This window comes from Psittacula echo (genome assembly GCF_963264785.1).
Source record: "Psittacula echo genome assembly, chromosome: Z".
Classification (NCBI taxonomy): Eukaryota; Metazoa; Chordata; class Aves; order Psittaciformes; family Psittacidae; genus Psittacula; species Psittacula echo.
The window spans coordinates 68348937-68361057 of NC_137742.1; the positions used below are offsets into that span (position 1 = coordinate 68348937).

A 12121-nucleotide genomic window follows, 5' to 3' on the forward strand; every position below is an offset into this window, starting at 1 on the left:
GAGCGCGAGTGTCAAACGCCTGACACAGCCGGACGTCACCCGTGTCCGTTACCGCCAAGCGCGCGCCTCCCGCGGGCTGTGACGTAGCCGCGGAAGGGGCGGCTGTCGCCGCGCGTGACGCAGCACTAGCGCGCCGGGCACGGGCGGCGGGAAAATGGCGGCGGCGGCGGCGCCTTCGTCCGGAGAGGCGGAGAGGCTGGACTTCCTGCGGGAGCGCCATGTGCGCTTCTTCCAGCGCTGCCTGCAGATCCTGCCCGAGCGGTACTGCTCCCTCGAGACCAGCAGGTAGCGGGACGCCATCCGGCGCCGCTGGGAACAGGGGTGGGGGCCGGGGACCGGGGACCTGGCGTGACACTCGGGTAGTACGGTGGGAAGGCGGGGCGTTTGCCGTTCGCCAGCTTCCCCTGTTCCCCCTAGAACCGTTTTTCTCCGGCGGGTGGTCGCTTTGACGGAAAACCTTTCCTGGAGAGCTGCCGCAGCTGGGGCAGGAAGCAGCAGCAGGAGCACTCCGTGCCGGCCCTGTGAGTGGCCGCGTCCCGCCGTGGCCGGAAGGGAAGCGCTGCTTGTAGGATCTGCCCACCATCGCCCGGCTCCCCAAAATACGAGTGGATGCAGAGGCTTCGTTTGTGCGCGCTTACTTGATCCTTTTAATGTATTTAAGGTCTGTGCTTCACTCTTGAAAGCCGATTTTAAAATTAGTGACTTAAGCCTTTTGTTGATCGAAGTCAGAATGCATGCCCTTTTTTTTTTTTTTTTTTTTTTTGTAGCAGAATTAATTTAAATCTTCATTAACTAGTAGAAGAGTTTAAGTACTAGAGAAGTATGTACCTCGTTTGGAATTAGAGGGACAGTTGTAATGGCTTCAAGATCCATTTACTGAAAATTCTTAGTCTTTACGTAGCATAGTTATATCTGGGGCACAAGAGAATCAATATTTTGATTGTCAGGCTGCACTTGATAAAAACTTGGAGACATGTAGAGGGTTTGATATCTCATTCAGCCAGTAAAATCACCAGATGCTTTTCACTTTCTAATGTTTTGCAAGTCACGCTGTGAAGAATGCTTCCTACCTGTTGATCAAGTCTTCCTGCTGAATCAAGCTTTATTTCAGTTGAAAGTACGAATACTTGGTAAAAACATGTGAGAACTACTATGGGTAGTGCTGAACTGTGTGGAATAACACTTTATATTCAAAAGGGAAGTCTGAAATTTTTATTTCAGAGGTGTAAGTCATTAAGAATTAACTGATGTTTCAGTGTACTTTGCCAGTTATTTTAAATGACAGCACAAAGAAGTCTAGGCATGCTGTACTCTTAAATCTAAGTATTACAGTTACAATAACATGCATTCATACTAGAATCATAATGCAAGGGGTTAACCTTGGCCACACTGTCACGTAGAGAAAGGCTGAAGAAGTGTTCTGCCTTAAAAAGGGATGATCTGATCACAGCCTTCCATTACCAAGAAAACTAGCAACAGAAAAGGTAGGAGTGCGCTGCTTACAAGGGACCATGGTAGTGGGTGTCCTGAGCTATGGGAACAAATTGCTTCCGGGAAAATTGTTTAAATGTAGGAAAGATGTTCTTTGCTGTTGCACAGTGAAGTGATGGAGTCTCCCTTGAAGACCTGGCTTCTCAGGGTCCTGCATCTTCTCATGTACAGCCCCATGCTTTGCAGGAGGTGGGACTGGTGATCTCCAGAGGTCTCTGACAACCCAAACGTTTCTGTTCTATGAGTTAGATTGCCAAGCTGTCAGTTTGCTAGTGAGCTGAAGCAGGGGCCCTGGTTTATATGGGGTCTTTCCCATTCTTTTTAAATAATGCTAATTACAGTATCACAGTATCACAGTATGTTAGAGATTGGAAGGGACCTCAAAAGATCATCTAGTCCAATCCCCCTGCCAGAGCAGGAACACCTAGATAAGGTTACACAGGAATGTGTCCAGGCGGGTTTTGAATGTCTCCAGAGAAGGAGACTCCACAACCTCCCTGGGCAGCCTGTTCCAGTGTTCTGTCACCCTCACTGAGAAGTTTCTTCTCAAGTTTAAGTGGAACCTCTTGTGTTCCAGTTTATACCCATTACCCCTTGTCTTATCATTGTTTGCCATTGAGAAGAGCCTGGCTCCATCCTCATGACACTCCCCCTTTATATATTTATATACACTAATAAGGTCCCCCCGCAGTCTCCTCCAAACTATAGAGACCCAGCTCCCTCAGCCTTTCCTCATAAGGGAGATGCTCCACTCCCTTAATCATCTTTGTCGCCCTGCGCTGGACTCTCTCCAGCAGTTCCCTGTCCTTCTTGAACTGAGGGGCCCAGAACTGGACACAATATTCCAGGTGCGGTCTCACCAGGGCAGAGTAGAGGGGAAGGAGGACCTCTCTCGACCTACTGACCACCCCCCTTCTAATACACCCCAGGATGCCACTGGCCTTCTTGGCCACAAGGGCACAGCGTTGGCTCATGGTCATCCTGCTGTCCACTAGGACCCCCAGGTCCCTCTCCCCTACACTACTCTCTAACAGGTCGTTCCCCAACCTATATTGGAACCTGGGGTTGTTCCTGCCCAGATGCAGGACTCTACACTTTCCCTTGTTATATTTCATCAAGCTTCTCCCTGCCCAACTCTCCAGCCTGTCCAGGTCTCGCTGGATGGCAGCACAGCCTTCTGGTGTGTCAGCCACTCCTCCCAGTTTAGTGTCATCAGCAAACTTGCTGACAGTACATAATTATATTGTACATAATTATAATTAAGTACATAATTATAATGCTAATTGTTTTGAAAATTCTTGAGTAAACAATGAGTTGCCTGAGCTTAAGCTTAATGTGTGGCCATAGTGACCACAATACATTAAATACCAGTGCCCCATGTATTGTAGATAATGGTTGAGCAGCTCTGCAAAAAAACAGTTTTCTGAAAATTGGAACTGTCAATTTGCAACTGATTCAGGATGACTTAATTTTTGGGTAACAAGCACAGCCCAACCTTTCAATTAGGATAAAAATGACAGTCATCTAAACTCATGCCTTTTTTTTGAGTTTTCACTCAGTCAGAGGTTTTCCAGTTCTCTCACACTGATTTTTAGATCAGTGTTCTGCAGATATGCATACATATCTGTTAAGAAAATCTAAGCGGGGGATTGAACCATAAATATGTTATCCCCAGTTTGACCTTGAGGGTACTAAGTTTTTGGTTTTGGCAAGTACAAGGTCAGTGGGTTCAGAAAGCCTTCTGGGCTCGCAGTGCTGCAGAAAGAAAAGCTGTTACCCTTTTATTCTTACTTTTCTTGTTCCTGCATTTGTGTGATTCTGTGGAGAATTAGATGGGGAAACTCAAGTAAATTAAAGAGAGAATTGTTAAAAAAATGTTGTCAGTGAGTTGGTTTTAGTTCACTGCACTGCAGCAGAAACGGCTGCGTTTGTGGACACCAGGCAGTGTAGTAGAGCATGAAATTTTCCACGCAGTGCTGCTCCGTTCTGAGTTAATTTGTAGTTTGTCAAACATTAAAAGAGTAAGTACAGCGATAAAAGGAATTCAGTACTACCTTTTTTACTCAACATACTGGCTCTAAGCCTTTATTTCTGTTGTTACTGCATGCAGCATCAGCAACAGTAGTTTTTAAGTAATCTTTATCCATGCCTGAAGATGAAGAGCACTGAATCTGTCATCAGAAATGTCTTTACTTGCTTGTCTTGAACAGGAACTTAAGACAAATGATACTTGTTTTGTAAGCTTTCAGTAGGTTGGTTAAATAAATTTCAGCTGCCAAGCTGTGATGCTTGACTTCCTGAATTAATACACATGTAGTAACTGAAGTGGTTGGTACGAGGTTTGAAGAAAAGTAACAGCAAAAGTGATGCCAGACTTGAGGGCTGTCTTATAAAGGGTGGCCCTCTTTGGAAATAGCTGTATGCAAAATTTTTATGCTTCATGATATGTTGTTAGCTAAGGTGCTGCTAAGAGTTTCTCTTTTAGGCTTAGAACATGTAGCTGTTAATTTTCTGTGAGGGAGTAAGGATGCAGTAGCTAGGTGGCTGCATCAAGCTCTATGTCCAGTGGTGCCAGATGTTCTTGGCCATTACATGTGAATTCCAGCACACTATATGGGCTGCTTTTTAGTCACGCTGGTGCTGTTAACACAGAGGATCAACTCTCAATAAGTAAACTGAAACTTAACTATATGTAAACCCACTTTTTACATTTACCTGATCCATGTTCTAATCCATCCCCAGGGATGCTGAGTTCATTAGGGACTATTCATTAGGGACTGTAGTGATAGGACAAGGGGTAGCGGGTTCAAACTTAAACAGGGGAATTTTATATTGGATATAAGGAAGAAGTTCTTTACTGTTAGGGTGGTGAGGCACTGGAATGTGTTGCCCAGGAAGGTGTGAATGCTCCATCCCTGGCAGTGTTCAAGGCCAGGTTGGACAGAGCCTTGGGTGACAAGGTCTAGTGTGAGGTGTCCCTACCCATGGCAAGAGGGTTGGAACTAGATGATCTTAAGGTCCTTTCCAACCCTAACTGTTCTATGTTTCTATTCTATGTATTTTTAAGAACAGATGACAGTTATTGTCTGTCTTGTATGTACAGCCTTGTGAGTTTGTACCTAGTTTGCTGCAGTTTCTGCTGCTGAAGTTGGCATGTTATTTGTGCCTCCCTGGAAGCAGCATAGCTGGGTAACACAGTGTGAAAAAGTCTCTAAGTAGCTTTCAGTACAACATTGTCTAATGTGATGTTTGTGAAAATCAAAAAATACATGCGAGGTTTCCAAGAAATAATTTACTGTAGCTGAACAGTACCTTCCTTGTTTTGTTTTGTTTTTCTTTATAAAAGTAGTGGTTTTGCTTGAAAAAAGAGGGTTATTATCCAGAATCGAATTTTGGGTTACAAAGAACCGATACACAGCAAAAGTTGACACAAGCCTTGAAGTGTTAATTTTTGCACTTCGAAGGGCAAGTTTTTAGTCATCAGGTGGCTTAAAAGATACTCTTGTTCCACCTTTGTGTAAACCATACTTTTTTAGCTTTCTGTACTCAGAACTTTATTTGTAATAATAATAATAGGAAAAAGACATGTTTTAGAACCCAGTGATTATAGAATGTTTACACGTTCTGCCATGACTACTTGTGCTAGTGGAGCTCTACGCAGTTTTATGTTGGTCTTTTGGGTTTGTGGTTTTAATTTTTTGCGAAGACCTTAACATTCCATGGAGGGATTTGTTGAAGGAATGTGGATCTGCTTGAGCAAGTCCAGAGGAGGCCTTGAAGATGCTGATCACCTCTCGTTTGGAAACAGGCTGAGAGAGCTGGGCTTGTTCAGCTTGGGAAGAGAAGGCTCAGGGGAGACCTTAGAGGAGCTTCCAGTGCCTAAAGGGGGACTAAAGAAGTCTGGAGAGAGACTTCATCCAAGGGCCTGTAGGGACAGGACAAAGGGGAATGGCCTACGCTGACAGAAGGGAGGTTTAGATTAGATACTAGGAAGAACCTCTTCACTGTGAGAGTGCTGGGGTGCTGACACAGGTTGCCCAGGGAACCTGTGGCTGCCCCATTCCTGGCAATGTTCAGGGCCAGGTTGCACGGGGCTTAGAGCAACCTGATCTAATGGAAGATGTCCCTGCTGGTGGCAAAGGAATTAGAACTAGATGATCTTTAAGGTCCCTTTCGACCATAATTGTTTTGTGATTCTGTGTTAATGTCAGTGTTCAATATCCAGGCAGGTTACAGATTAAAACCTTTTGTTTGCAAGAATGGTATGAAAAGCAATGGAAAAGCTGAGGGTTAAAGTAAAAGATGGGGGGGAGAAAGAATCAAAGGATGTCAAAAAAGGTAAAAAAAAAAAAAATAAAATCAAGTACCTTCAGGTTAGCAAGTCACCATTATTCATCTGAGTTCTGGCCATCGTTTGTGCTATGTAATCCTAGCATTTTTGAAGCAGCAGTTGCTGACTTAAATTCTGGTTGTGAATGGCCAGGCAATGACTATAGCAGCCTGTCAGCCCTCCAGTAGCAATGTCACCCTTTGAGGTTGTGTCACTGTAGTGAGATGAGTGTCTGCTGCATCATTATTTGGCTGCTGTTATTTAATTAGAAGAATTCTATTGGAGGTGTGTTTGGGCTGACTCACATCACCATTTTGTCTTTGGTCTTACTGTTGGCGCTTCTGATGCAGAACCACATAAAGAAATTATGTGGCTGCAGAGGCTTCTCTCCACGTCTGTTTCTCATCTTCAGAGGTGCCTACTACTTACTGGCAGACAAGGTGGCTCATCAACTTGTGACTTGCTGCAAATTATAACTTAAGTCTCTGAAGGAAAGCTGGCATTAACTTCTGAAGTTAGTTTGCTGAAGTGTATCACAGTATCACAGTATGTTAGAGATTGGAAGGGACCTCAAAAGATCATCTAGTCCAATCCCCCTGCCAGAGCAGGAACACCAGTTTCTGCCTGCTTAGCAGCTGTTTCACAATCCATCATCTTACATGGTGAAAGGAGTTCGTAGAAGAATAGTCAGATGCAAGGGTGGGTGGCAGAATATTACATCCCTCTGATTTTAATCTGAGTCAGAGCTTCCAAGGTACCATTACATGAACATTTTCTCTCATAGCAGGCTATCTCAAATTCCTAACACAGTGCCATTGCTTTGGTGCTCTGTCAGAGCAAGTAATGCAGCTGCTTGAGGAACTGTGCTTTAAACTAGATGACTGCAATGGTTTGAGGTGAAAACAAAACCGTTAAAGAAGGTGTTAGCATACAGGTATGGTAGCACATGCTTATGGAAGGAAATGGGCTGTGTGCAAGAAAGATGTTCAGCATGCTAGCTCTTCTACTCTTGTATTGGACACTTGAAGTGCTTGATTTTTGGTGTTTTAATTTAGTCATCTCTGCTTGCAAGAAATAAGTACCTGTAGATGGTGATTCATCCTGTGTGCCTGTTCATACATTGATTAGTTACAAAGGAAGCCTTGCTGTTTGACATCTTACAGAGAAATGTTTACAGTACAAAGAATGTAATTTCATCATGCTTTCTGAGCTAGGCATTGTGTGTTGCACCACTGTCAAAGGCTGAAAATTCATAGATATAGCTGTTTCTGCAACCGTTTGTTAATTTCCCCATGATCTTTATGGTGGGAAGTGTAAGTTTTATCTTTTTCTTTTAGGTTGACAATTGCATTTTTCGCACTCTCTGGTCTGGATATGTTGGATTCCTTAGATGTGGTGAACAAAGATGATATAATAGAATGGATTTATTCCCTGCAGGTCCTTCCCACAGAAGACAGTGAGTGAGTTTTTAGTTTTTTTTATCGATATTAACATCTTTACTTTTGCTTTTTACCTGGGGAATACTGGTAATAGCCTCTTGGTTTTTATAATATACAAAGTTGACTTTCCTGAAGTGCTGTCCTGGTAATTCCAGATAGATATGTTAAGCAAGTCCTAGAAATAGATCTCTCTACAGTAGTAAAGCTAGAAGCAGCAATTAGTTTAGCTTTTTAATGTATACTAGTCAAAAAACTGGAATTTATTTAGGATAAGACAGTATCAAATAGTATAATGAAGTTGCATCTTTAAGCATCTCACAGGAACATTTCACCTGGTTTTAAAAGAAATGCATATGTTATGTAAGATTACAAATATCATAGTGATTATATTGACTTCCGCTAATTGTAGCTATGCCAGGAACTTCACAGCTTGTGGTTATTTGGAATATCTTTTGGAAAATGGAAGGTATCAGTTAAGAAGCAAAAAGGATGAGCTCAGTTCCTACTTTAAAATGAATAATCTTTTCTTTAGATCTGTGAAGGTTAAAGTTACCTAAGTTTTTAGGAATAATGCTGTTTCTGCATCCCAGCTGTCCTCAGATTGGAAGGTGCAGATCCAAGCCAGAGAGGGAGCACACAGGAAGGGTCCTTTTCCTGGCAGCTTGGCAGAAGTCAGGGGGGTGCTCTTTCTGTGGTTAGTTGCTGTTGGCAGTTTTTAATATGGCAGCGCAAGTGAATGGTTAATAGCAATAGAGGGCACGAAAGGGGGGCAGATGCAGGTGAGATGACTACTGCTTTGTGGCAGGAGGTGCTGAAATGTGAAGTGATGGTGTGGGGATAGATCCATGCTGGTCTCTAGAGAAAAGGTAATTCCAGGTACCCCTCTGTAAAGTCGTGAACATGTACTTCATATGTTGCATGGTTGTAGAAAGAAAATTGTCTGTTTCCTTATAATACCTAGTCTAATTATATGCTTAAAATTAGGTGTCTTCCCTAAAAGCAGTTCTATGAAGGAAAAGCATTTTTATGAAGTAAGCATATGGAAGTCAAGATTGACGATGCTTAGTTTTTACAGTTATAAAAGGTCCTTTTTATTATCCTGGAGACTTGAGAGCCACGCCAGGCATTTGTTCTAATAGATTTGTTTTCTTGTGTTGTATTCCAGGACTGATTATAGAAAATTAGGGGTTTGGATCACGTAATTATTCCCACAACATTTTTAATTGTGAAAAGGTTCCTCTCCCTTAAGGTTAAAAATTTTTTCCATGATGTACATGTTGGGGTTTTTTAGGAGTTGCTCATTTTCTGATCTTTATCCCAGTTTTCAGGAGTGTATTCTGAAAGAACAGTGAAGTTTACAAGAAGAGAGAGTAGAATAGGTGTTTTTTTATTTGTTTAATAGCATGCAGTAGTTGTTGGGAGGGTGTTCTAACTAGCCAATGTTTGGAAGAGTCCCATTGTCAAGAGCCTCAGAGGAAGAACAGTATAAATTTCAGCATGCAGATGTGGAGCTAGCAGTCCAGGGCACAGCTGAGATATGCTCTCTTTTTTCTGGCTATCATCATAAAACTATGGGAGAGTAGCTTTGGGAGGGCACTTTTGAGAGTGCATTCTGTGCTCTTAAGTAATTAATATTTCCTTTTCCCCAGAACAAAGTTCCTTTCAATCCTGTATTTTTGTACTAGATTGTACACACTTAGGCTTTTGATGGTAAAGCTATCTGATCACTTGACCCCTAAAATTCAGCATTATTTTTGTTCCATTTTTACTTCATCTGATGGACAGTAGAGGGTGCAAAACGTCAACTATACCAGCATCAGCAAGTTAGATATTGGATGACTACACGTGCAGAAGAGAATGTATACCCTCCTGTAGAGTCTACTTCGAATAAAATGTATTCACTTTCTGTTTTTTAATCCTGGGTGTGTGCAACCTGTTGTTAATTGACAGCCTCCCAGCATTAGAGCCCTGTCGCTCTCTTTTTCCTCTTTTAAGAAGTAGCTAAACCTTGGTAGGCTGTAGATGTCAGGTTGTTAGTTTTGAAATGCTTCTGCATCTCTAGTTAAAGAGAACGGTTGCTAGCTTGATGCATCAGAATCCTTCCAGGTGAGAAAAAAAAAAAAGCCTTTACATAGCTTTTAAAATAAACTTTCTATTGCAGCTTTTTTTGCATGCTTGCTGATAAATGTAATTTTTATGGAAGATTTAGAATTTTAATGTTTTTAGATCACGCTTTTATGATGTAGTTTCTGGAATGATGAATTCCAGTAATCTTGCCTTAAGTAAGCGTATTGTACTTTATACAAGTCTTCACTGATTTTGTCTATGTGACTGAAAGCCTAAATCTTGGGGCTTGTTTTTGATCGTGTCACTGTTTGAATTCTTAAAGTGAGCAAAAAAAGAATCCCTGTAATTCTCATCAGAAAAATAAATTTCTCTGCTGTTCATGTCTATCCCCCTCCAAAGGTTCCATATCCATAGCACTTCAGTTGACTTTTATTCAAAGTACTTTTTAAGATGGCAAATTCAATTTCATTTGAGCACTACTGCTACTTAATAATTTTTCAAATGAACATGAGAGAGAACAGTCGATGCTCTGCAGACTTAGTATCTATTTGTTTTTATCAATGACAGTAGGTATACTGGCTAGAATAGAGCTCATTTTTCCCATACTAGCCTGTTTGCTGCTGTGTTTTGAGGTTATGGCTAAAACAGTGTTGCTAACTAACACGATAGTGTTGGAGTTACTGCTAAGCAGTGCCTGGACAGTGTCGAGGCTGTCTCTCTTTCCACCTCTGCACTCTGTTTTCCCCTAGCAGATATAGCCAGGGGACACAGCCAGGACAGGCCCTGACTGACCTGAGGGATACTGCATATCATTTGGCATCATGATCAGCAGTAAAAGCCTGGAAAGGTGGGGAAAAAGGAGGTGATGTTTTTTGTTGTGACATTTGTCTTCTTGAGTAACCCTTACATGTGCTGAGGTCCTGCTTTATAGGTTGTGGCTAGACACCTGCCTGCCTGATGGGAGGTAGTGAATGAGTTCCTCCTTTGCTTTACTTGTTCCCATAGCTTTTGCTTTGCCTATCAAACTGTTTCTGTTTAAATCTGTGAGCCTTCTCACTTTCTCTCTCTTTTCTCACCCGTCCATGGGAGGAGGAGGTGAGCGGGTGCTTAGCTGCTGGCTGGATTCAACCCACCACAGCAGGACATTACAGAACCTGGCAGAAAATTCTGAATTTTGTGGTTTGGAATGCTTACTAGGCAGAATATCACAACATACTGTGATAGATTTAGGTAACATGTTTGTATTTACTCGTATGTGATATGTCTGATGGCTCATAAAAGCTTCAACTGAGAGGTTTGTAGCATTTGAAATTTTTTGGGTGAAACTAAAGCTTATGAATGCAGAGTGTTGAGATCTTGATCTCGATGGGTAGGAAAGCAAATATATGCTTTAATGAGCCCAATTGAAATGCATTAAAGGAAGGTAAAGATTAAGGTCTGTCAGAATAGACTATGTTCTTCTGTGAGTTTATTGTAACTGATGCAAAAAAAAAAAAAAGTAATGTCGTTCAGGTACCATAATATCAGTTTAAGTGTTCAAGAGACTGACTCAATACCAATTCTAATTAGGAGAGAATGGCATGTCACACATGCAGGGTGACCCTCCCACAAAAACCTGCCTTCTTTAGCTGTAGGCTTAGTCTGATTACTGTCTTTGAAGGACCCCTGTCTTCTATAACTCTTGCAAAATAGTTTGACTTTATAGTCCTTCCATTTGGGCCATTGTACTTCACCTCTGCTTTTAGTAAATGCTCTGCTTAGGCACATGGCTGATACATGTTTTTGGTTTGTGTGTTCGCTGCAGAAAGGCCATGCTGTGTTTCCTTTCACAAAGAAGTTGAAATCTTGAAAAAAATAAGAAGTTCTTTTTTTATTTTGAGGAGGGTGGTGCTCTCTTACAAGCCTTATCAGAAATTATATGTATCTAGACTTAGACTTGCTTTTGAAAGTGTTAGTAAAATTGGAAAAGGGTTGACAGGAGATCCTGTTTCAGTTGAGTGTTCTGAAGATTATTGTTATGTCAGACTTTTACTGGTTTTCTTCTCATAAAGCAGCTCCTAGACAAAATTTCCAGTTGAAGTACAACCCTTGGCTCTGTACTCAAGTAATCTAACTACAGACAGACAGTGGAGACAGTCATCCACCACCCTCCCCCACAGCAACACCGGCATGTGTTTGGCCCTGTTTGAGAGCTGGTTTAGCTTGTTAAAGCGGAAGAAAGCATCCATTTATTTGTCTAACAGAAGGTTAGCTTTGTGTTCTTCTTGTGAGCCATGTTGGCTGGGAGTGCTAGTGCCAGCCTTACTAAACGGAGAGAGAAGATGATTGTGCTTTTTGACAGCAAGCTTCTTCACTAGCTCTGCTGTACTAAGGAGTGCCACCAGAAGGAGAGCTGAGACATATTTCATTTGTGGGTCTGGACCCCCAAAACCTGTGCATAGAAGGCTGAAAACCATTGCACTGCATGAGGGACCTAAAACTTCTGTCAAAGTCTAAATTTAGATAATTAATAATTCTTCTTTACTTGTGCGCCAGTACTGAAGAAAATGGATAAAATGTCATTGACTGTTTTTTGAGATCATTGTTACTTGTGACCTTTCTGATTGTAAGTTTCTTCAGCAAAAATATTAATTTTGCTCCAACATAACCTTCTTCAGTGGCTACATATGAAGTGTTTAACTGGATGTGTAATGGACTTTGATTATAGAGAATGCAACTTTACATTTTATGACATATTCTAGTGCTTTGATTTGTAAGAATAACTATTTTTTAGCCCTAGTTCAGTAAGAATTGT

General features: G+C 41.8%; 1 protein-coding gene across 1 annotated transcript in view; it reads left to right on the top strand.

Moving 5' to 3' along the window:
- The first annotated feature begins 142 nt into the window (after positions 1-142).
- Positions 143-12121, top strand: part of PGGT1B (protein geranylgeranyltransferase type I subunit beta) — a 34982-nt gene continuing 23003 nt past the window's right edge. Inside the window, 2 exon segments of the mRNA XM_080637301.1 lie at positions 143-285; positions 7159-7277. Coding sequence (XP_080493427.1) covers positions 155-285; positions 7159-7277 — 250 coding nt within the window. The 5' untranslated portion in view covers positions 143-154.